The 24,867-nt window shown below is 47.2% G+C and overlaps 3 protein-coding genes across 9 annotated transcripts in view; 2 read left to right on the top strand and 1 right to left on the bottom strand.

Annotated features, from left to right (window-relative positions):
- The first annotated feature begins 19 nt into the window (after positions 1–19).
- Positions 20–12,470, top strand: ZNF584 (zinc finger protein 584). 3 transcript variants are annotated; one of them, XM_026489440.4, is made up of 4 exons: positions 20–1,074; positions 1,964–2,090; positions 9,420–9,542; positions 10,166–12,470. In XM_026489440.4, the coding sequence occupies exons 1-4, from the start codon at positions 1,036–1,038 to the stop codon at positions 11,170–11,172; spliced, it is 1,296 nt and encodes a 431-aa protein (XP_026345225.2). In that variant the 5' UTR covers positions 20–1,035; the 3' UTR covers positions 11,173–12,470. The 3 variants fall into 3 exon arrangements, with proteins under 3 accessions (XP_026345225.2, XP_048079514.1, XP_057169890.1); XM_048223557.2 differs by lacking the exon at positions 1,964–2,090 and adding an exon at positions 2,145–2,291 and having other exon boundaries at positions 134–1,074; XM_057313907.1 differs by lacking the exon at positions 1,964–2,090 and having other exon boundaries at positions 134–1,074.
- Positions 12,471–15,457: 2,987 nt separating this feature from the next.
- Positions 15,458–22,512, bottom strand: LOC113248016 (zinc finger protein 132). 2 transcript variants are annotated; one of them, XM_026489403.4, is made up of 4 exons: positions 21,527–21,616; positions 21,284–21,324; positions 18,745–18,913; positions 15,458–17,930 (listed from the first exon to the last, which is right to left on the bottom strand). In XM_026489403.4, exons 2-4 carry the CDS (start codon positions 21,296–21,298, stop codon positions 16,000–16,002), a joined length of 2,115 nt encoding a protein of 704 aa, XP_026345188.2. In that variant the 5' UTR covers positions 21,299–21,324; positions 21,527–21,616; the 3' UTR covers positions 15,458–15,999. The 2 variants fall into 2 exon arrangements, with proteins under 2 accessions (XP_026345188.2, XP_026345189.2); XM_026489404.4 differs by having other exon boundaries at positions 21,284–22,512.
- LOC113249762 (zinc finger protein 324A-like) overlaps positions 21,784–24,867 on the top strand; it is a 46,420-nt gene continuing 43,336 nt past the window's right edge. Inside the window, exon 1 of one of the 4 annotated variants that reach the window (XM_057313900.1) lies at positions 21,784–22,283. The gene's annotated coding sequence lies outside the window, so the exon portion shown is untranslated. Of the gene's footprint in view, positions 22,310–22,587; positions 22,676–24,867 lie in introns of those variants that run through there. The other 3 variants (XM_048223538.2, XM_048223537.2, XM_057313899.1) reach the window with 3 other exon arrangements.

Raw genomic sequence — 24,867 nt, 5'->3', positions numbered from 1 at the left:
GAGATAGAGCCAGAGAGTATAAGCGGGGGGCGGGGGCGCGATGGCAGAGGGAGAGGGAGAAGCAGGCTCCCCGCTGAGCAGGGAGCCCGCGGGGCTCTATCCCACGACCTCGGGATCACGGCTCGAGCGGAAGGCAGACGCTGCACCGACCGAGCCCCCCAGGAGCCCCTGGAGAGTCTTTTCTGAGCTCTGTCTCCTGCTCTGTGAGGCGGACATGGCGTCAAGCGCGATGGCTCCCCGGCGGTCGCGGGCACGACGGGCTTTGACCGAGGGGAGGCCCGAAGGTGTCACCTCTCTACGGCCTGGGACGCCAGGGCTCGGGACACTTGGTGCGCTCCCGGCGCGAACACAGCGTACGGCTCGCTCACCCCTTCCCTACTCCGGTTTCCTCCGCCCAGAAGAGCCTCTCAGACTCCGCCCTCCACGCAGCCTCGCTGGCCGTCCCCCGGGTGTCGCTCTGAGGGAAGAGTCCCGCGCCGGAAGTCCCTCCTCCACCCGCGCGGCTCTTCAAACGTTCCTGTCCTGGGCCGTCACTGGCTACAGCGGCACGAGCGCCCAGCAGGGCCCTCCCCGTCGCCTTGGCAACGAGCAAGCGGCACCGCGAGGGGCGCTGGGAAATGAGGTCCTAAAGGGACGCGGGGGCTAAGTCAGTGAAGCAGCTGAGGCGGCGGGATTTCCGGCGTTGCCCTCGAGGTGCTCTTTTTGCCGCTGTGGGTCGGGACGCGTACTTCGAGAGCTGCGCGGCGGGCCGACTTCTTTTAGAGGCCGCACCGCGGAGGACAGGGGCGGGGAGCCCGTCGCGCCTGTGCACGCTCCGTGACTCCCGGGAATGACCCCCTTTTCCTGAGACTCGGCGTTGCCCACTGCGGAGCCGGCGCGGGAGGGTCTGAGCCTCCCACAGGCGGCTCCCTGGGTTTGGGCACATTTAGACCTAGCTTCGAAGGTTCCACGGTCGGCCGGAGGTTCCTGCGCCCAAGGAGGGGGGCAGGTACGGAGTTCAGCTGAACAGGCCGAAATTCGGCGCCGGCCGGGGCCATGCTCCGCCCACAGCTTGTGATGGCCGAGGAGGCGCTGGTGAGTGGAAGGTGCGCCGGGCTTTGACAACCCCGATCCCCACCCGGTGGGTCCGGCTTCTGAAGGAGCTCAGGAGAAGTGGGGAGGGCTGTGGCAGGTGAGGGGACAGCCTAGACAAAGGCGGAGGTGGAAGAGGGCCAGGGGTCCCCGAGGTCCGTGTGTGGTCTGGTGAGCTGAGGGTTGAAGCTAGGAACAGGTCTGGGTGGGGAGGTCTTCAGTGCAGAGCGGGGGGATGCCCTTAGCAATGAACCACGAAGGAGTGGGGTTCGACTGGGGTAGGATGGGATTGTGGTTGCTCTCAGTGGTGTCACTCTGAAGACACCATGTGCAGAATGAGCATGTGGGGGAGTCCAGGTGAGTTGCCAATGGGGTGAACCGGTGAGATTGTGCTGGGGGTGTGGAGCTGTAACATGCTGTGGTACAAAGGCTTATGTGCATGTCAGGCAGGAGGGCAAACTGGAAGGGCTGGGACCAGGTACTGAGTGGGACCCAAGAGACAAGGGTGAGCATAGGTTTGGTTGCCTCTGGGAGGTGATCTCTGGGCATAGAGGGAATTGGCTGACAGGAGGTAGGGTGGGCCCTGTGTGTCTGGCTGGTACACAGATGGCATCTCTCTGGTCACCAGCCTGTTGTTGCTGTGGGCAGGATGCAGAGTCCAAGAGTAAACTGGCAATCCTCTGAGGTATGGGTCGTAGGAGGAGGGAGGTAGAGGGTATGCCTGGGGTGGAAATGGGGGTTTGGGGCTCAAAGGGAAAGATGATGTCAGTGAGACGTATGGCAGGACCCTGAGACACTGATCAAGGGCCTGGATGTGTTCCCCTGTCCATGTTTTGGTTGGCTTTTCTGCCCACTATTGACCCCTAAGCCTCAGTTGAATCAATCATTACAGGGCTTGGTGACCTTTGAGGATGTGGCTGTGTATTTCTCCCGGGAGGAATGGGGGCTCCTTAATCTGACCCAGAGAAGCCTGTACCGGGATGTGATGCTAGAGAACTTTGCACTTATTGGCTCGCTGGGTAAGTCTCGCACTCTTCCCTGGCAGGCTGACCACCTCTCCCTTTTCCCCTTAGGAAGGTGTGTTCATCCCAAAGCCCCACCACAGAGGCTGCTTCCTTCCCAGGTTCCCTGTGGTTGGTGCTGTGAGTACTGGCATTGGGCTGTGTGTTCTTCCTCTGCCTCCTTCTTAGCAGCCTTGTTAGCAGCCTCAACAGCAGGAGGTGGGTACAGGTATTTACAGTTTGCCTGACGAATTCCACTCAGCTGCCTCTCTCAGTGACTCTGCTGAAGTCATGGCCCCTCTGTGCTCTGGGTGTCACCTTCCTTCAAAGGAGATTTTATAGGGCTCTCCCTGGGCCAAACTTGAGCCATGAATTCGAATCAGTAGATCAATTTGGGGAGGATTGCCATCTTAGTATCTTTCAATTCATGAACATGAGATATCTTTCCATTTATTTAGTCTTATTTAACTTCTTTCAGCAGTGGTTTGTAGTTTTCAATGTACAAGTGTAAATTTATTCCTAGGGATTTTATTCCTTCTGATGCAATTTTAAGTGGAATTGTTTTCTTAATTTCATTTTAGATTGTTCAGTGCTAGTATAAAGAAATACAAATTTTTGTATACTGATTTTGTGTCCTGTAGTCTTGCTAAACTCATTTATTAGTTCTAATAGTTTTTAAGTCATATTTCATTTTTTAAAAATTATTATTAACGTGTAATGTATTATTTGTTTCAGGGGAACAGGCCTGTGATTCATCAGTCCTACACAATACACAGCGCTCACCACAACACATACCCTCCCCAATGTCCATCACCCAGCCACCCCATCCCTCCCACCCCCCCTCCACTCCAGCAACCCTCAGTTTGTTTCCTGAGATTAAGAGTCTTATGGTTTGTCTCCCTCTGTGGTTTCTTCTTGTTTCATTTTTTCCTCTCTTCTCCTATGATCCTCTGCCTTATTTCTCAAATTCCACATATCAGTGAGATCGTATGATAATTGTCTTTCTTTGATTCACTTATTTCGTTTAGCATAATACCCTCTAGTTCCATCCACGTTGTTGCAAGTGGTAAGATTTCATTTTCTTTGATGGCTGCATAATATTCCATTGTATATATACACCACATCTTCTTTATCCATTCATCTGTCAATGGACATCTGGGTTCTTTCCATAGTTTGGCTATTGTGGACATTGCTGCTATAAACATTGGGGTGCAGGTGCCCCATTGGATCACTACATTTGTATCTTTGGGGTAAATACACAGTAGTGCAATTGCTGAGTCTTAGGGTAGTTCTATTTTCAACTTTTTGAAGAACCTCCATACTGTTTTCCAGAGTTGCATTCCCACCAACGGTGTAAGAGGGTCCCCCTTTCTCCACATCCTCTCCAACATTTGTTGTTCCCTGTCTTAATTTTAGCATTCTGACTGGTGTGAGTTCATATCTCATTGTGGTTTTGATTTGTATTTCTCTGATGCCGAGTGATGTTGAGCACTTTTTCATGTGTCAGTTGGTCATTTGTATGTCTTCTTTGCAGAAATGTCTGTTCATGTCTTCTGCCCATTTCTTGATTGGATTATTTGTTCCTGGGGTGTTGAGTTTGATAAGTTCTTTATAGATTTGGGATACTAGCCCTTTATCTGATACGTCATTTGCAAATATCTTCTCCCATTCTGTCAGTTGTCTTTCAGTTTTGTTGACTGTTTCCTTTGCTGTGCCAAAGCTTTTTATCTTGTTGAAGTCCCAGTAGTTCATTTTTGCCCTTGCTTCCCTTGTCTTTGGCAATGTGTCCAGGAAGAAGTTGCTGTGGCTGAGGTTGAAGAGGTTGCTGCCTGTGTTCTCCTGAAGGATTTTGATGGATTCCTGTCTCACATTTAGGTCTTTCATCCATTTTGTGTCTATTTTTGTGTATGGTGTAAGGAAATGGTCCAGTTTCATTTTTCTGCATGTGGCTGTCCAATTTTCCCAACACCATTTGTTGAAGAGACTGTCTTTTTTTCCATTGTATATTCTTTCCTGCTTTGTCGAAGATTAGTTGACCATAGAGTTGAGAGTCCATTTCTGAGTTCTCTGTTCTGTTCCATTGATCTATGTACCTGTTTTTGTACCAGTGCCATACTGTCTTGATGATGACAGCTTTGTAATAGAGCTTGAAGTCCGGAATTGTGATGCCATCAGTTTTAGTTTTCTTTTTCAACATTCCTCTGGCTATTCTGGGTCTTTTCTGGTTCCATACAAATTTTAGGATTATTTGCTCCAGCTCTGTGAAAAAAGTTGATGGTATTTTGATAGGGATTGCATTGAATGTGTAGATTGCTCTAAGTGGCATAGATATTTTCACAATATTCTTCCAATTCATGAGCATGGGACGTTTTTCCATTTCTTTCCATTTCCATTTCTTTGTGTCTTCCTTAATTTCTTTCATGAGTATTCTATAGTTTTATGAGTACAGATCCTTTGCCTCTTTGATTAGATTTATTCCTAGGTTTTTGGTGCAATTGTAAATGGATCGACTCCTTAATTTCGCTTTCTTTTGTCTCGTTGTTGGTGTATAGAAATGCAGCTGATCTCTGTGCATTGATTTTATATCCTGCCACTTTACTGAATTCCCGTATGAGTTCTAGCAGTTTTGGGGTGGAGTCTTTTGGGTTTTCCACATAAAGTATCATAACATCTGCGGAGAGTGAGAGTTTTGACTTCTTCTTTTCCGATTCGGGTGCCTTTTATTTCTTTTTGTTGTCTGATTGCTGAGGCTAGGACTTCTAGTACTATCTTGAACAGCAGTGGTGAGTGGGAACATCCCTGCCATGTTCCTGACGTTAGGGGGAAAGCTCTGTTTTTTCCCATTGAGAATGATATTTGCTGTGGGTTTTTCATAGGTGGCTTTTATGATATTGAGGTACATACCCCCATCCTTACACTGTGAAGAGTTTTAATCAAGAAAGGATGCTGTACTTTGTCAAATGCTTTTTCTGCATCTATTGAGAGGCTTATATGGTTCTTGTGCTTTCTTTTATTAATGTAGTGTTTCACATTGATTGATTTGTGGATGTTGAACCAACCGTGCAGCCCAGGAATAAATCCCACTTCATCGTGGTGAATAATCCTTTTAATGTACCATTGGATCCTATTGGTTAGTATTTTGTTGAGAATTTTTGCATCCATGTTCATCAGGAATATTGGTCTGTAGCTCTCCTTTTTGGTGGGGTCTTTTTCTGGTTTTGGGATCAAGGTAATGCTGGCTTCATAAAATGAGTTTGGAAGTTTTCCTAACGTTTCTGTTTTTTGAAATAGTTTCAGAAGAATAGGTATTAATTCTCCTTTAAATGTTTGGTAGAATTCCCCTGGGAAGCCATCTGGCCCTGTACTCTTGTTTGTTGGGAGATTTTTTTATTACTGCTTCAATTTCCTTGCTGGTTATAGGTCTGTTCACGTTTTCTATATCTTCCTGTTTCAGTTTTGGTAGTTTATACGGCTCTAGGACTGCATCCATTTCTTCCAGATTGTCTAATTTGTTGGCATATAGTTGCTCATAATATGTTCTTATAATTGTATTTCTTCAGTGTTGGTTGTGATCTCTCCTCTTTCATTCAGGATTTTATTTATTTGGGTCCGTTCTATTTTCTTTTTGATAAGTCTGGCCAGGGATTTATCAATCTTATTCTTTCAAAGAACCAGATCCTAGTTTTTTTTTATCTGTTCTGTTTTTTTCGTTTTGATTTCATTGATTTCTGCTCTGATCTGTATTATTTCTCTTCTCCCGCTGGGTTTAGGCTTTATTTGCTGTTCTTTCTCCAGTTCCTTTAGGTGTAGGGTTAGGTTGTGTATTTGAGACCTTTGTTTCTTGAGAAAGGCTTGTATTGCTATATACTTCCCTCTTAGGACCACCTTTGCTGCATCCTAAAGATTTTGAACAGTTTGTGTTTTCATTTTCATTTGTTTCTGTGAATTTTTTAAATTCTTCTGTAATTTCCTGGTTGACCCATTCATTCTTTAGTAGGATGCTTTTTAGCTTCCATGTATTTGAGTTCTTTCCAACTTTCCTCTTGTGATTGAGTTCGAGTTTCAAAGCATTGTGGTCTGAAAATATGCAGGGAATGATCCCAGTCTTTTGGTATCGGTTGAGACCTGATTTGTGACCCAGGTTGTGATCTATTCTGGAGAATGTTCCATGTGCGCTAGAGAAGAATGTGTATTCTGTAGCTTTGGGATGGGTAGTTCTTTTTTTTTTTTTTTTTAAGATTTTTTTATTTATTCGACAGAGAGACAGCCAGCCAGAGAGGGAACACAAGCAGGGGGAGTGGGAGAGGAAGAAGCAGGCTCATAGCGGAAGAGTCTGATGTGGGGCTCGATCCCAGAATGCCGGGATCACGCCCTGAGCCGAAGGCAGACGCTTAACTGCTGTGCCACCCAGGCGCCCCGGGATGGGTAGTTCTAATAGTTTTGTTTTATTTGTGGACTCCTTGGTATTTTTCATACATATGACATCATGTCATCTGCAAATACAGATACTTTTACCTCTTCCTTTGCTTAACTGACCTGGCTTGAACCTCCAGTACTTACTGAATAGAATTGGTGAGAGTAGACATCCTTGTCTTCTTCCCAATCTTATGAGAAAAGCATTTAGTCTTTCACAAATAAGTATGATGTTAGCTGTAGGTTTTTTGCAGCTGCCCTTTACAGGTGAGGAAGTTCCCTTCTTTTCTTAGTTTGTTGAGTGCATTAATCATGAAAGATCATTAGATTTTGTCTAGTGCTTTCTCATATCTATTGAAATGGTCATGTGATTTTTTTTCATCCTCTATTCTATTAACACAGAATATTACAGTAATTGGTTTTCATATGTTCAACCTTGCATTACTAGGACAAATTCCACTCTGTCATAGCTTATAACCCTTTATGTATTTCTGGATTTGGTTTACTGGTATTTTGTTGAGTTTTGTATCTATATTCATAAGAGTTATTAATGTATAGTTTTCTCATAGTGTCTTTGTTTGGATTGAGCATACGGGTAATTTTGGCCTCAATGGATTAATTGGGAAAAGTTCCCTTTTCTTCTTTTTTCTGGAAGAGCATGTGAAGTATTTGTGCTAATTCTTATTTCAGTGTTAATATTTATCAGTGAAGCCCTCTGGGCCTAACCTTTTTTTTTTTTTTCCCCCACCCCTGTGGGGAAGTTTGTTTTGTTTGTTTGTTTTTAAGTATAATTAGACTTTCTATTTCTTCTTGAGTCAGTTTTGGTAGTTTGTGTCTTTTTTAGGAATTTGTCCATTTTATCACAGGTACCTAATTTGTGGGGGTATAATACAGTTATTAGTAGTATCTCCTTACAGTCCTTTCTGTTTTGTAATGTTGATAGTGATGTCTCCTTTTTCATTCCCGTTTTTAATAAATTGATTCTTCGATTTTTTCTTGTCAGTCTAGGTAGCAGTTTTTCAATATTTTTGAACTTTTCAAAGATCCTAATTTTGGTTTTATTGATTCTGTTTTTCTAATCTTTATTTCATTAATCTCTGCTCATTATTTCCTTCCTTTTGCTAGCTTTGCGATTAGTTGCTTTTCTTTTTCCTGTTTCTTGAGGACTAGGCTGTTGGTTTGAGATCTTTTTAAATATGGGAGCTGTGACATAATAAATATATATTTTGTCTTTGTCCCTAATTCCTAGCACAGCTCCTAAAATACTTGAAATCCCTGAAGTGATAAGAGTGTCTTTTGTGTGCTAATGGAATGACTGGTGGCTGGGAGCTCCTAGAAAGCTTCAGGATAGGAGCTGGCATGATAGGGAAGTTGGATTTTGAGCTTCCCCCACTCGCATCCTTCCAGTCCCCAACTTTGGCTTCTGGGGAGAGTAGAGGGGCTGGAGACTGAACCAATCACAATTGGCCAATGATTTAACTAATTATACATCATAATGAAATCTCCATAGAAACTCCTAAATAACAGGGTTCAGAGAGCTTCAGGTTGCTGGGAAAGTGGTGCCACTGGAGGGCACAGATGCCCCTTATCCTCTGCTTCCTCACCCCCCCCCCATCTCCACTCGTGGCATACTTTGCCCTTTGCATCTCTTCTGTTGGGCTGTTCCTGAGTTGTATACTTTATAATAATCTAGTAATACTAAGTAAACTCTTTTCCTGAATTCTGTGAGCCATTATAGCAAATTATTGAACTTGAGAAGGGATCAATAATTGTGGGAATCCCTGATTTATAGCCAGTCGGTCAGAAGAATGGGAGTCTGGAACTTCCAACTGTTATCTGAAGTAGGGGCAGTCTTGTGGGACTGAGCCCTTAACCTGCGGGATCTGATGCCGATTCCAGGTGGTTAGTATCAGAATTTAATTGAATTCCTTGGATACCACGTTGGTGTCTGAGAGTTGGAGAAGTGGTGTGGAAAACCCGCCCTACACCTTACCCACATTTGGTGTCAGAAGTGTTATGAGTAGGGGCACTGGCGTGGCTCAGTCAGTTAAGCATTTGCCTTTGGCTCAGGTCATGATCCCTGGGGTCCTGGGATCCAGCCTCACGTCAGGCTCCCTGCTCAGCGTGGAGTCTGCCTCTCCCTCTGCCCCACTTCTGCTGTCTCAAATAAACAAAATCTTTAAAAAAAAAAAACAAGAAAAAGCACGTCATGAGTAAAACAGGATGGAGATGTTTATGGCTCTGATTTTCCCTCTAAGAACTGCTATGTCCCGTTACTTTTGGTGTTTGTTTTCATTTTCATTCATCTCAAAGTGCTTTGTAGTTTTCTTTGTGGTTATTTAGGAGTGTTTTATTTAAATTCCATACATTTGTGAATTTCCCAAATTTCTTTCTGTTGTTGATTTCTATTTTAATTCCTTTGTGGTCAGAGAACATACTTTGTGTGATTTCAGTCCTCTGAAATCTATCGAGACCTGTTTTATGACCTAGCAAGTGGTCTGTTCTGGAGATTGTTAATGTGCATGTGAGAACGTGAGAGTACGTATCCTGCTGTTGTTCTGTGGCAGGCTCTATAGATGTCCGTTAAGTCTAGTTGATTTCTAGTGTTATTCAAGTGCTATATGCTTGTTTGTTTTCTTCCTAGTGGTTCTGTCCATTATTGAAAGTTAGAAGGTGAAGTCTCCAACGATTATTGTTTGTCTGTTTTTTTACTTCAGTTATGTCAGTTTACCTTCATGTAAGGTTCATTCAAAATAAATTGTGGTAAAACACAACATGGGGTCTACTTGCTTAACAAATTTTTAAATGTGCAGACAAGGTTTGTTTTCTTATAGTCCATTTCCTTCATGGTTGGCATGATGACATGAGCTTCCTATGGGGGGGATAGGCAAGCCTTGGCTTGGGCTGGCCTCTTACTACCTTTCTCTCTCCTAGGATTTGCACCTTCAAGGTCCCATGTGGTTGCCCAGCTGGACAGTGAAGAAGAGCTCTGGGTGCCCAGTATGGTGGACTTGACTATGGGCAGCAGAGCTGAGGCCAGGAGGGGTCCTGGTCCTGGTGAGTAGGGCTGGGCAATGCCTTGGTTTCAGTGATGGGCTACACAGCATGCTGGCTATCTGTGTGCACTGGCATTTTGGTGCTGAGGCCAGTGACCACACACTATTCCCACCTTTCCTCTCCCTTCTGGACACACTTGTGTGATCTTGCCATCCCTACCATGACTCTCAGGACCTAGGCGACCCACCTCCCTGGCCTCTGTGCCAGTGTAGAGCTGTCCACTGGTGACTTGAGATGTGTACAGTACATACCCTTAAATAATACTTGAACACCAGCTACTCTGTTACAGTTGCCTTTTCATTGGAGCAAACACATCCTCTTCACAGTGCTACCTGTCGCCAGCGGCTGAGGCCCTGCTTGAAACCATTGCAAGGAGTGACTTGAAGATCCCACCTCTTCTCCCTGCACTGCTCCCATCTTGTGTCCTCGTCCCTGCTGAGGTCTTTTGTATTCTGTGATTTGGCAGAGCCCTGTTCTGCTGGGCCAGCCCTTTCTCACCAAGACTTTTCCTAGCAACCTCCTGGCAATTTTGCGGACTTTTTGGTATGTCTGACATGTGTTTGTGATGAAGGTGCCTCCTCCCTCTAATCTAGCTCTCAGTAACTGGCTTTTCTCTGTTTCAGGTTGTCCATGTAGACTGGAGGATGAGGAAGCCTCTCCAGAGCAGATGAAGAGCTACAGAATCTACGTACCAGAGAGGCCCTTTCTGTGTGGGGAGTCTGGGAAGGACGTCCCTGCTGCCTTAGGCCTGCTCCAGCACCAGGCCACCCACAGCAAGGAGCAGCTACACAAGAACAGCAAGCATGGGGAGGCCTTCCAGCCCAGCTCCAGTTGCCAGCAGCAGCAGGAACTCCACGCCACACAGAAGGCCTTCAAGTGCAGTGACTGTGGGAAAGCCTTCCTGAAGGCTTTTGCACTCCTCGACCATCTGATAACTCACCCCAAAGAGAGACCCTTTAGATGCCTGAAAGGTGGAAATGCCCCCAAGGAGAAATCCACCCATGTTAATTACCAGAAAATTCACTCTGGAGAAACATGCCATGTGTGTAATGAGTGTGGAAAGGTCTTCAGTTATCCATCTAAACTGAGGAAGCACCAGAAGGTTCACACGGGCATCAAACCTTTCAAGTGTGATGAGTGTGGCAAAACCTTCAACCGCAAAGATGCACTTGTTCTGCACCAGAGAATTCACACTGGAGAAAGGCCTTATGAGTGCAGCGAATGTGGGAAAGCCTTCAGTGTTCTGTCTACTCTCATTCGGCACCGGAAAGTTCACATTGGAGAAAGGCCCTATGAGTGCAGGGAATGTGGGAAGTTCTTTAAATACAACCATAGCTTCATTCTTCACCAGAGAGTTCACACTGGAGAAAGGCCTTATGAGTGCAAGCAATGTGGGAAAACTTATGTGACCCGCTCTGGCCTGTATCAGCACTGGAAAGTTCACACTGGAGAACGGCCCTATGAGTGCAGCCTGTGTGGGAAGACCTTCACCACCAGGTCCTACCGCAATCGGCACCAGCAGTTCCACACTGAAGAGAGATCCTATGAATGTACAGAATGTGGGAAAGCCTTCAAACATAGTTCTACCCTCCTTCAGCACAAGAAAGTCCACACTGGGGAAAGGCTGTAAGAAGACAGGGGATGTTGGAAATCATGTAGCCACGGCTTGTTCAACAGGAAAGGCGTCACTCCAGAAAGCAGATTGAGGAGAGTAGCCATTTGAAAGCTAAACCTGGCATACCCCAACATGTGCCCTGTGTTGGCAGGTGTGTAGGAAGCATCAGGAGCTAGGTTGCACTCTGACCTGCCTTGGCTGTTGGCAGTCGAAGTCACTGCTGGTTTCTGTGATGGAAGCCATCCCACCTCCACCACCTGGCAGGTGCCCAAGGTGTACATGAGTCATCTCAACGTGCTCTGGAATGGCAGACGTCCTTAGTCCCCACTCCATATAGGAAAGAATCATGAGTGGTGGAGCCAAGAATGCGCCTCCCCCCGCCCAACTGGTTTGGCTATGTCTGTGACCAGGCTCTGGTCAAGAGTAGCTGAGCTGCGTCTACTGGGGGCTTCCAGAGAAGGTTAATCATTTCCGTGGACACGGATGACACGACACATGGTACCTGTCATGGATGTATCCACCCCTGGAACTGACTGTCTCACACTTCCCTGGAATGTATGGTAATAAAAGATTTATTGTTTAAGCCACCTTTAATATTGGGGGTTCTGATCACTGGTGTGCAGGGATTGAGAACAAATCTGGGCTCATGAAGAGACAGACTGGCTTCTGTGGTGAGGGGTCCCTGACTTTTGTTGCCTTACTGGGGATAGCAGGATGTTCACCTCATGGTCATTAACCCCTGTCCTAAGATGAAGACCCTGCAGTCCTGGGATGTGGCCAGTGCTCCTGGTGTCTGTGCACACCATGGCCTTCATTGTTTTTGCTGCCAAGGGAGAGAAGTGTTTGAATGAACATATGCATCCATATTCTCTGTTTTGTGGGGTCTTTTGATTTTAAGAATTTTGGAAACTAATTTCCCAAAAGGTCAATTTATAGCAGTTCAGCAAAACTTATGTGCTGTTTGTAGATGTGTCCCTGGTCCAAAAATTATGCTTCCTGTCAAGAAGAGAATGTTAACTTGGAGGCATGTTTAGAGAGAGAACTGTGACCCTAGACTTGCTTTGAGCCACAGTGCTCAGCCAGTACCATGTGTTGGGGCTGGAAACCACTGCTGCCTTCTCTGACTCGGGTGATTCTTCTCCCCGATCCCCCAACCCCCCAATGGAGGGAGAGGTGATGACCACACAGAGTAGAAACCCAGTCAGGCTTAAAAAGTCAGGGAACTTGGGGTGCCTGGGTGGCTCATTTGGTTAAGTGTCTGACTATGTATATTTGCTTATTTAGACATTTCATATAAAAGGAATCACACAGTATATGTTTTTCCGTGAATGGCTTTCTCTTAGCATAATATATTCGAGGTTCATCTGTGTTGTAGCACATATCAGGACTTCATTCGCTTTTATGGCCAAATAATATTCTAATGTGTAGATATACCACAGTTTATTTCCAAATGTGTTTTCCAAAATGGCAGCACTGTTTTATATTTCCACAGCAGTGTATGAGTATTCCAATTTTTCTACTTCCTTATCAAAACTTATTATTGTCTGTTTTCCCATAGATACCTTAGTGGGTGTGAAGTGAAGTCACTGTAGTTTTGATTTGTGTTTCTTTAATGACTAACGATGTTGAGCAACTTTCATGTGCTTATTGGCCGTGTGTGTGTGTGTGTGTGTGTGTGTGTGTGTGTGTAGCAGAGGCCTGGCATCAGGCCAAAGTTTCAAGCATCAACGAGAAGAGAGAAACTGATACCAACTTGGAGAGAAAATGCAGCAGAATTGGAGGAGTGGCAAGTGGGGAAAGTTTGAGTAGACAGTGTCCCTCATGGGGGAGGTCACAGGCAAAGGTCCAAGTGCAGGGAAGCACTGTTGGGTGGAGCTCAGAGAACTCTCATTAGCGAGGGCAGAATGTGCAGTGTCAGTATACAGACTGCATCAAAAACCTGCAGGCACTTGCCTGCTGGACTGAGTGAGCTGAAAGTGTTGGAACTACTGAGCCCCACAAAGGCTAGTATCCAGGACAGCTCAAAGGTCAGAGTCGTGAGACCTTTGCCTGGAGTGTTCTGGCATCACTGGCAAACATCTTCCTTCCCCAACAGACTGGTTGCTGTGTACTGAGCCCCAGTGGGAGACCAGGCCTGTTCAAGGAAAGCACAGAAGGTTCTTCACCCATGAGCTGGGGGCCATTTAATGAGATCTAACCTGTCATCCACACAGTGTAGAAAGGATTGAGCTGTGATGACCGGTGTCTATCCTACCCCCATTGGCTTAGAAGGCTTGTTCCTCATGTGGCTCAGTTGGCCTTTAACTCTAATCCCACATGAGTCTTCCCTGTTGGTAAAAGACAATTATTACATCCAGGAAGGAAGGCCTGAGCAGGGTGGGGGATTCCCCCAAACATCTCATTGTGCTAGGGAATACTTGAGCAGCCCTGCCGTAATCTTTGATGACTGCAAGCCTGTCGGGTTCTGCCTCTAATGTGGCTATCACTCCTTGTCTCCTCTGGGCTTTTGGGAAAAGTCACCCTGAGAACGGAGAGCAGTAGCACTGCCTTTCCATTCACTATGCAGTGTGCATGGACACTGCACACCAAAGCCTCTCATGTCAGAAAATTCTTGGTTTTTCTTCTCCCAGGTCTCCTGGAAGGGCCCAGGGGAACATATATAGTCCACCCACAGGTTTTGGTAAAGTGCTTTTGTACTATACAAAATGTTTTAGGAAATGGCTTCTAACATAAGATCAAAAGCCACATAAAAATCTGAATATCTTGTTCTTCCCAGAAAGCCAAGAGATCTCGGAAACCCATATTAATTCCACCATGTTGTCTCCCCACCATTAAAAAGGACAGGTATCTTTGGTCGCTACCAGAAATGGAGTAATGAACACCATGGCTATGTGATTCTCTAAGAACTCTGGCTACTCACATAAACCATTCTCCAGACCATAAGCTCTATCGTCTTGATGAGGTTCCTGTGTGGTGATAGCCATGAGGCAAACAGCCCAGGGAGAATACAGGACTTCATAAAACATTCATCTGGATTTCCATTATGGGTGATATATAGGTCTGCAGGTCTTGAGAAGTTCTTCACTCTTACCTCACTTGGCCATAGTCATCTGGAAGGGTTTTTTTTTTTCTTTATAAAGATTTTATTTATAAGTAATCTCTACATCCAACATGGGGCTCAAACAACCCCGAGATCAAGAGTTACATGCTCTACCAGCTGAGCCAGCCAGGCGCCCCAATCTGGAACTTTTTGATGTACCTTTAGAACACCCAAGTTCCCTCTAGTTTAGCAGTCTGCTCCAAACCCAGTGTTTCTGTACTAACAATGGCTCCCAAATCACCCCTGTAGATCTCAGATTAAGTTATACTTGCCCCATCCTTTGTGGGGCTCAGTAGTTCTAACACTTACACAGCTGATGGAGAACGGTGGTGCTCCTTGGTCCCCAGTGGCAGTGCTGTAATTTACTACTCTCCCCAACTCCCTATTCACATCCATTGTTTTTCTATCCACATACAGTATCCACTGGGCCTCTACTGGCCTCCTAGGGTCATATCTCCTTATTAGGAACCAGAAGACAGCTTCTCCTCAGATGGGGAAACCAGACATCTCTCTAGGAACTAGGGACCTGCCTCCTAATCTAACACACCATTCTAATGTTGCAGACTAGCATCTTCCTTCTTCAGGAGCTCTCGGCCTTCAGGTAACTCTGAAACATATGCCACTATGTTCACTTTATGAGCCCTTCAGTTTTTCCCAGTCCTTCAGATGCACTGTAAAGTAAGCCATAATAGAACACAGAGCAACTCCCTATGTTCCTTCTATACCCCGAGGCAGATGTTGGGTGCCCTGTCTCAGCCATCCCTCACTCTACCCACTTTTTTTTCAATCTACCCCATCAAAACCCCCAAGATTAAAGGTGATGTGAGGGGTGCCTGGGTGGTTCAGTTGGTTAAGCATCTGCCTTCAGCTCAGGTCATGATCCCAGGGTCCTGGGATCTAGCCCCACATTAGGCTCTCTGCTCAGTGGAGAGCCTGCTTCTCCGTCCTCCTCTGCCTGCCACACCCCCTGCTTGTGTACTCTCTCTGTGTCAAGTAAATAAATAAAATCTAAAAATAAATAAATAAAAATAAAGGTAACTTGATGGGAGCACCTGGGTAGCTCACTTAGTTAAGCATCTGTTGATTTCAGCTCATGTCATGATCTCAGGGTTGTGATTTTGAGCCCTGGGTCTGCTTAGAATTCTCTCTCCCCCCTCTTCCCCTTCCATCCCTCTCTTAAAAAAAACAAAAACAAAAAACTTGATTACTAAGGTCTTTATTATCATGCAGAACAGAGAAGACCAAGATAAGTGGTTCCAGGGAAGGGTGATGTGTGGACTCACTGGACACATAACTGGGGTTACATGCAGACATGACAACATCCATGAGGAATGTGCATCTTTCTGAGAAGCCCGAACTGGACATCCCTTGAGGCCCCTCGACCAGCATGGGGTAAGTTCAGTTCCTAACTCTTCCAGAAGCAATGGGAATGAAGTCATTCTAGTGGGCCCAGGACATTCCTGTTTCCCTCCAGGAAAGGGGAAGGGAGGCACAGGGAGCTGTTTTCTCCCTGCATGTGTAGATGACTGCTGCAAATATTTGGATCCAGGCAGGCTGGAAAGGGGTTTATGCTCCAAAGGGAAGAGAGCTCAGCCCTGGGCTGCTCAGAAAGGGCAGAGTACCTTCTGAAGCCTTCTCCACACTAGTGGTACATGCAGGTAACTTCTTTGTTGGTATTCTGCTGCATGAAGTTTGACTTGGCTGAAGATCTTCTCAGAAGGACCATCTCCATAAGGCTCCATTCAGTTATGAATCCTTTTATGCTGAGCAAGATTGCAGAGGCGGCTGAAGATTTTCCCACAGTGGCCACACTCATAAGTCCTTTCTCTAGTATGAACTATCTGGTGTCGAACAAGTGTAGATCTTTCACTAAAGGCTTTCCCACATTGGCTGCACTCATAGGGCCTTTCCTGCGTGTGAACTCTTTGGTGACGAACCAGGTGAGAGTTATTGCTGAAGGCTCTCCCACATTCACTGCATTCATAAGGCCTTTCTCCAGTGTGAACTCTCCAGTGATAAATGAGGCTGGACTTTCGGCTAAAGAATTTCCCACATTTGCTGCACTCATAAGGCCTTTCTCCAGTGTGAACTTTCTGATGTTTAATGAGAATGGAGTTCTGGCTAAAGAATTTCCCACATTCACTGCACTCATAAGGCCTTTCTCTTGTGTGAACTCTCCAGTGCTCAATGAGAGTGGAACTGTGAGCAAAGGCTTTCCCACATTCACTGCACTCATAAGGCCTTTCCCCAGTGTGAATTCTCCAGTGCTGAATCAGGCTGGAGCTGCGGCTGAAGGCCTTTCTACATTCACTGCATTCATAAGGCCTTTGCCCAGTATGCACTTTCTGGTGCTGAATGAGGGTAGAGCTATTGCTGAAGGCTTTCCCACATTCGGTGCACTCAAAAGGCCGTTCTCCAGTATGAACTTTCTGATGTCGAAGGAGGTGGGAGCTTTGGCTGAAGTCTCTTCCACATTCACTGCACTCAAAAGGCTGTTCTCCAGTATGAACTTTCTGGTGCTGAGCAAGGTTGGAGTTATTGTTAAAAGCTCTTCCACACTCACTGCACTCATAAGGCCTTTCTCCAGTGTGAACTCTCCAGTGCTGAATGAGGGCAGAGCTGCGGCTGAAGGCTTTACCACATTGATTGCACTCATAAGGTCTCACTTGAGTGTGAACTTTCTGATGTCGAAGGAAATTGGAGCTTTGGCTGAAGGCTCTTCCACATTTGCTGCACTCAAAAGGCCTTTCTCCAGTGTGAACTTTCTCATGCCGAGTGAGGTGTGACCTGTTATTAAAGGCTTTTCCACATTCACTGCACTCATAAGGCCTTTCTCCTGTGTGAATTCTCTGGTGATGAACAAGTGTGAGTTTGTGGTTGAAGGTCTTCCCACAATCACTGCACTCATAATGTTTTACTCCGGTGTGAAATTTCTGGTGCTTCCTCAGTTTAGAAGGGTGACTGAAGGTCTTCCCACATGCTTTACACACATGACATGTTTCTCGATCATGATATTTTTGGTGATTAACAAGGGTTGATTTCTCCTCTAAGGAATTTCCAACTGTTGGGCATCTAAATGGTGTCTCTTTAGAGTGAGTTCTCAGGTGGCTGAGGAGGGTGGAGGTCTTCTGAAAGGCTTTTCCACAGTTGCTGCACTTAAAGAATTTCTGTGTAGTATGGACTTCTGGGAGCTGCTCAAGATTAGAGCTGTGTGAAAAGGTCTCCCTGCACTCTGTGGTCCTTTGTGGCTTTCTGCTGCTGTCAGTGGCTGAGTGCTGGAAGAAGTCATGGCTGTCCAAGGCATCCTTACCACCTTCCCCACAAGTGAAGGGCTTCTCTGATAGGTGGACTGTAAGATTTTCCACAAATGAGTCCTTGTCCTTGTCCCATCTGAAGGGCTTTTCTCCACTGAGCTCCTTCTGGTGCTGGTGAAGGTTTGCACTGAACCAAAATTCTCTACCACATGTTCCACATGTGTAGAGGGTCTCCTCAGGATATGTTCCTTGATGTTCATCCAGGTGCAAAATATCTTTCAAGAATGGGCCACACATATCACAGGTGTCAGCCTTCTGGGTGGAAGGATTTGCACTGGGGATCCTGACCTGTGACATCCCTTCTACAGAAGTATTCTGCTTGGAATGGTCCCCCTCATCTTCCACTCCATGCCAACAACCTGAAAGCAGAGAAGTTTCTGGCAAACTGAGGGTTCCACTTAGTAGAAAGGGTGACTTCGTTAGAAATGTGTGACTGACATATACAGGAGTGGGTCCAAGGGATGGTGACAAGCCATCCGGCCCAGAATAAGAGTGAAGAGCCTACTGTGCAGGACAGGGCCTAGACAAGCTACAGAACAAAGAAGGTCTTACTAGAGGCAAGGACAAAGAGGAGGACAAATGGCCAATAAGCACATGAAAAGTTGCTCAACATCAATAGTCATTAAAGAAACACAAATCAAAACTACAGTGAGATACCACTTCACACTCACTAAGGTATCTATGGGAAAACAGACAATAATAAGTTTTGATAAGGAAGTAGAAAACTTGGAATACTCATACACTGCTGTGGAAATATAAAACGGTGCTGCCAATTTGGAAAACACTTTGGCAATTCCATTTCTAGTCATCTACCCAAAAGAAATTAAAACATACTTATGCAAAAACTTGGACTTGAATGTTCATAGCAACATTTTTTGTAACACCCAAAAAAAGTGGAAACAAGACAAATGCCCAATCAACTGATGAATGAATAAATAAACTGTGGTATATCTACACAATAGAATATTATTTGGCCATAAAAATGAAGTCCTGATATGTGTTACAACATGGATGAACCTCAAATATATTATGCTAAGTGAAAGCCATTCACAGAAAAACATACACTGTGTGATTCCTTTTATATGAAATGTCTACATAAGCAAATATACATAGTCATAAAGTATATTAGCAGTTGCCTAAGGCTGAGGGAGAAGGGATGAGGGATGACGTTACCAAGTGAGGTCATGAGCTCAAAGTTCTCCAGCATCACATTGTGGTACAGGTGCCTCTGGCTTGCATCAAGAAGCCCCCACTCCTCCTTGGAAAAGTACACGGCCACATCTTCAAAGGTCACTGGGCTCCGCAATGACGAGAGAACTAAGCCAGGAGGCCAATGGAAGGACTGAAAAACAAACAAAATAGTTAAATGGACTCATCCAGGCCCTTCACCTATGACTCGGACTTCTGCCACATCTACCACTGGCATCTCCTCTTCTTGTGACCCCCTCAGTCCATCCTTCCCTCACTCACCTGCAGCTCCTCCTCCTCCTCGGGCCCCCACCTCAGAGGAGATAAGAGGCCCTGGCACCACTGGTGTCCCTCTCTCCTTGTAGTCCCACTGGCCACTGTATCCAGGCCAACACAATCCAGAGGAACAAAAAGGTGGACAGACAGATGCTGTCTGAGCTCTGGGCTGGCCAAGAACCCCTCCCCCCACTAAACAAGCTCTCTTGTGTTGTGTCTCTTGTCTCTCGAGATCACACCTTCCAAGCATAAAAAAATTCAGACTCTCTTTTCTCCCTTAAGTCTCTAGTACCAGGGCCCTGAGCACACTGGTTCAGATTCCCTTACTTTGTACGTGACGCTCTTTGGACTACACCATCATCATATCTACACACATACCCCACCCCCACCCCAATCCCTGTCCACACCACAGGACATCTCCCTGGTCCCTATATCCCACCATACACATAGCACACCCAACGAAGGCAACCAGGATCCAACACTGAGCCTGGCTTGCCCCACATCTCCAAAACCATGACTGCCAGAAACAGCCATCACTTCTAGTTAATGCCTCCCCTCCTAGCCCTGTGCTTCAGCCTTCAGTTCCCCAGAACCATGAGTAGATCTTAAACACCCCTACTCTCTTCCACCTCTGTCCTTGTACATGCTGTCCCCTCACCAGTCATAGCTGTTCTCACTCTTCCTAACAGAGAAATCCCAGACCTACTGCCCCCCACCCTTGGCTTGGGGACTCTTAGCTTAGACTGACCCTTTCTGCCCCTGATTATTCTCCAGCCTGACACCCACTGCCCCCCACCCCCAGGCCCCAAGGAGGATGGCCACAAAAACCTGGTGAGGTGTAGAGAGGTAAACCAGTCTCACCTCAGGCCTCACTGTCATTCTACCTCTGTTACTTTCATGCTTCATTTTTGCATCCCAGGTCTAGTCTCTGGTCAGAGGCTTGGTCACCATTCTGGTCAACCCACAGCCACACATAATGTCCACACACAAGTCTTCATCCCTTGGATGTCTCCAGGCTGGGCTTTTATATAAAGCATACTTGGTACCTCAATTTGGGAGTCTGCAGGATACCTCAAATACAATATGGCCAAAACCCAACTCTTTATCTTCCCTCTGATACCAACTCACACTAACTTCCACAACTGAAAAACCTATCTGGGTCAACCCTCATATCTCACTATCTCACAGCAGGAGATCTAGCCCACCCTAGTTAAAAAGTTCAAGAGCCAAAATTGTTTCTCCTAGTTCCACGTTTGGTCCAAAAGCACACACACCTAAACTACTGCAGTCACTCAATGGAAGACCGTGTGGTCTTCCTGCCTTCAGCCTCACCTCCACTGCCCCCTGACCAAATCTGTTCTCCACTCAGCATCCAGAGGGAGCTTATTAAGACCTAAGTCAGATCACCTCCCTTTTCTGCTCTAAACTTTCCACACTCCCACCACACTCAGAATACAGTCCCAACTCCTCAGCTTGCCATTCCAGGTCAATACCGGTCCCCCTGCTATGTGCACCAGACAAAATACAGACCTGCAGTTCCCTGAACACTTTCATCTTATACTCTCCAAGAAATTTGCACATGCTGGTCCCTGTGCCTGGGACACCCTTCCAGACCTTATCCCATAGGATTCCAGAAATGTGAATGTTAGGGGGAGGTCATCAAGAGGATGTGACTGCCAGTTGACCCATGCATGAGCTGAACCTGGGCAATGGGAGGCTTTTCATCACCTCCGGTCCTTGGAATGCGTATTCTTCCCCACTCCCAGAAATTCCCCCAGGGACATAGCCTTGAGATTGTGATGTGGTGCTGAAGCCATGTGGATGGTATACATGACTGAACCAAAAGGTCTCTATACTGTATAAACTTAAGATAAAGTGGGCTGATGTGGAGGTCTACTCTTCTTGTGGCTGTCCAAGGCAAGCTTGCTATGTACCTGTCCTTGCTTATTAAACCAGCCACCTACTAATCTGCAGTGACCTGCCTCTTTCTTCACTCTCTCCCTGCCCTCCACCTACGGGTTTGGTGTCAGATTATACCAGGAAAGCTCCTGAGGAGGTTGCCAACTAACAGGGAACCCCTCCATATTACCTCCGGCCTGGATTCCGGATGCTAGGAAAAGTGAATCTCTGGGCTCCAGACCCAAGTGTAGGTGAAAAGTTCAGGACACCACTATTCTCTGTACAGGGGCTCCAGGATCAGGAGGACAGGGATCCCAGCGGGTGAGGGGCTGGCGCACCCTCCACTCACCTGCCCCGGGTCCATCAGCGACGCTGCTTGGCCTGGTCAGTCTGTGGGTTGGGCGGGACCGTGCGAGGCGGCGACAGGGACAAGCAATGAGGACTCATTCAAACCCTTAAACCCCCCACTGCCCGAGGTGACCGTGGGCTGACGGTCGCACTAAAGGCCTTAGTCTTCCCCAGTACGGAATACACCCAAGGACCTGGGAGCCTGGGGGCCGTGGGACGAAGACGGAGTGTGGGGCCTCGTTACCTCCGTTCTACATCCGGCGAAACCACGGCTCAGGAAGGAGGGGCCATTAGCGGAGGGGTAAAAGTGCGTGCAGTGGTGCGGTGACGGTCCCGGCACTTCCCGTCCCGCATCTCTGGTCCCAGCGGCCACCTGCCAAGCAACCCACCAACCACGAAGTGCTGAGTGCCCTGGCGACGACGGAAGTCCCGCCCCATCCTCTGCCGCTCACGAGAAACGCCCAGACTCGGATCAAGCCGCGGCTCGAGGCCCGCAGCCCACTACGACACTAGGTCCCTGAGCCAGTCCCGGTGTGGCTGGGTCGTTGCCTAGGTGATCAGGGCTCGCGCCCGCCGCGCCGATGCTTACGCGACGCGAACTACATTACCCAGAAAGCCCCTCACCGAGCGTCCGCTCGGCGTATCCCAGTTAGCACCCAGGAGAGGGGCGTTTCCGCGCGCTGTCCGGACTCTGGCCAATGATGGGCTAGGGGACGGGCGTTTCCGGGACGGCCGCAGTCTTCTGGTCGCCACTTCCGGTATCCGGACGTTTCTTTGGCAGCTTGCCGTACTGTCTGCTTCGCCTGAGGGACCTTGCTGCCAGGCTGTGGACAGTGTCCAGGAGGCTCCCTGGGCCTGCGGACGTGATGAGTGAGCGGATTGACTAGTTACGGCTGAAGAATTGCATCCTGTCCCCCACCCGGCTGGACTCTGAGTCCCAGTGTCCTTAGTCTCCGACTGAGCTCCAGGCCTCGGTGTTCAGGACAGTGGAGCGTTCGCAGGTGCCGAGTCTTCATTCCAGAATCCAGTATGTTAAGAGGTAGAGGGTACAGGCGGAGGGATCTGCATGTGCAAAGACTCGGAGGTGGGACTGACCTGAGGACATTCAGGAAAGATCTGTCTTCCACTGCAGGGAACCAAGAGCATGAGAGGAGTCCCGCCTCTATTCCCGGGTGCTGGGAATCATAGAAATTTTTTAATAGAAGAGGAATGTCCATGATCTGATTTGGGATTTTGAAAGTATCCCAGTGAATACTCGGTAAACATACTAAGTGAACACACTGGTGGGAGAGGGATTGTGGCCAACCTGAAAACAGGGATATTCATGAGGATGCTGCTGCAGTATTCATCGGGCAGTTATGATGGTGGCCTGTCCAGAGCAGAAGCAAGAGAGGTGAGAGAAGTGATCAGATTTCAGTTATATTTTCGTGTTGGAGTTGATGGGATTTCGTGCTGTATGTGAGGAGTGAATGTAAGTGGTGGATAAAGGACCATCCCAAGGGTTTAGAAGGAATGGGGTACTACTCATTGAGATGGGAAGCTCGCAAGAGGAGGATGTTTTTGGGAAGATTAGTACTTAGGTTTTGTAGAAGTAGAGTCCGAATTGTCTGGAGACCTCGGAGCGAGGGTGACACATGTACCTGTGAACACACAGGGAGTTCTGGTTTGGCCTCATGTCCAGGCTGCAGTCCAAGGAAGGACCCGAGAATGGCATTTTGGAAGGAGAGTCTTAAGTTGTGCTTACAGATGGATGGCTCTGAGGTGAATGTGGGGTGTCCACACGAAGGACCAGTGGCTAGATGGAGGAGATGGGTGCAGAAAAAGAGAAGCACTGTCTAAAGATCAATGGATCTGGGGACAGTGCACATCCAGGAGGAGGGCCCACCCTCAGAGGGTGAACAGGCATGTCAGGGGACAAGGTTTGGGAGACATAAGGGGAGGTGGCTGGCAGGACAGCTTGGGGCTCCAGGTCCCATGCCGAGTGCTTAGATCACAGCCATCTGCTCCCTGCCCTGGTATTGCAGAGCCCATTGACCTTTAAGGAGAAGAATGCGTATCTCTCTTAGAAAAAATTGGGCTCCTTCATAAGGCATAGTGGGGCTACTACCATGGCATGGTCCTGTCCTCACCAGTTAGGCCAGTGTGTTCCCCATGGGATGTGCTGCTGGCCCTGGTGCTGGCCCATGTTTGATACCTCTTCTCTGAGACTGTTGCATAAGCAACCCCAACTCCTTTTGCCTTGCGACCTTTTTATCATGGTCATGGGTCAGAAATATCACAACCAGCCTAGGAGATCACATCCAGCTTGGTCATTACCTGGCCAAGAGACCCCATCAGGGCCTGTTGCTTTTCTGTCCCCTCTGTCAGGAAAAAAACCCTCCAGCAGGTTTTCTGCCAGCTGTCTCTTGTCAGCCCCTGTGATGGCACATGAGTACTGACATGGTCATTGATTGTGGGGACAATGAGCTTTTCTGCTGAGATCTTTCCTGGTTCTAATATTTTGTGAGGTTGAGTTCTCCAGATGCATAGGTGGTCCTCACCCACCTTGCTCTGTCATGGGTAAATCACCCTGACAGGGGGTTGACCTCTCACAAACCACTTCTCACAATCCCCCGTAAGAATGACTGTCTGCACTACCCTAAATGTGCTCACCCAAGTTGAACTTGGCAAGGAGACCCAGACGGGGCAGCTTGAATCATTTCTTGACCAGAGAAGCCCACAGAGGACCAGTCCTGGTCAGTGCAAAACTGCTGTGGGAGGGCCTGTAGCAGTGGTGTGATCCCTCATCTGGTGCCTGACCTATGCCCTCTGTTCCCCTGGTGCCAAAGTGAGTAGCTATGCCTCTTTTCTATCATTCTGACCCCTTTCTCACACTCCATTCTGCTTTCCCTTGACTCTTGTCCCCTGGCTGATCCCTCTGTGTCCTTTGCCTTACAGACTTTCTCCTTCTTCCCTCTTCTGGTCAGGTCCCCCACCAGGGGCCTCCCCTTAACATGTCCTGAGCTGATACATATATTTAAGTAGTTCTTGAAAATTTGTTCCTGAATGAGACTGCTTGTTCCCTCAAAGGAAGGTGGACACAGTATCAGTGGCTGGACCACCCTCACTGCACAGCCCCTGCCTATCACCAGGCCCTGCCAACTCGACGTTTCGCAGAACCCACAGAGAACTGACACTGAAGAGACACCCAGTAAGCGTATGGTATCTGGAGAGGTTTTCAATCACCAAAAACATTTCAGAATGGGAAAAAAAAATCCCAAGTACGTTGTGAAGGTGGGGAGGTCATCACCGTCCTCCATCCTGAGAAAGCAGAAGTACATTCATATCTTCAAATGTTGTGAGTGTAGTAACATGAGAAAGCCTCCAGCCAGAGCTCTATTCCTTTGAATGCACTAGAATGTTCTCCTTGAGAAAGCCTTTATAAAGGCAGGGAGTATGGCCCACCCTTGAGCAGAATTTTTCCTTTGCCCCTGCACTAAAGGACTCAAGTACAGAGAATGTGGGCATCTGCATCCAGAGCTCCATTCTTGTTATCACCAAAAGATTAATATCAGAGAACAGTTGTACAAAGGCAGTAACTTTTAA

The sequence above is a fragment of the Ursus arctos genome, unplaced genomic scaffold (genome assembly GCF_023065955.2).
Source record: "Ursus arctos isolate Adak ecotype North America unplaced genomic scaffold, UrsArc2.0 scaffold_19, whole genome shotgun sequence".
NCBI classification, from domain to species: Eukaryota; Metazoa; Chordata; class Mammalia; order Carnivora; family Ursidae; genus Ursus; species Ursus arctos.
Note: the sequence above shows the minus strand (reverse complement) of the source record. Positions and strands in the feature narration are given on the sequence as shown.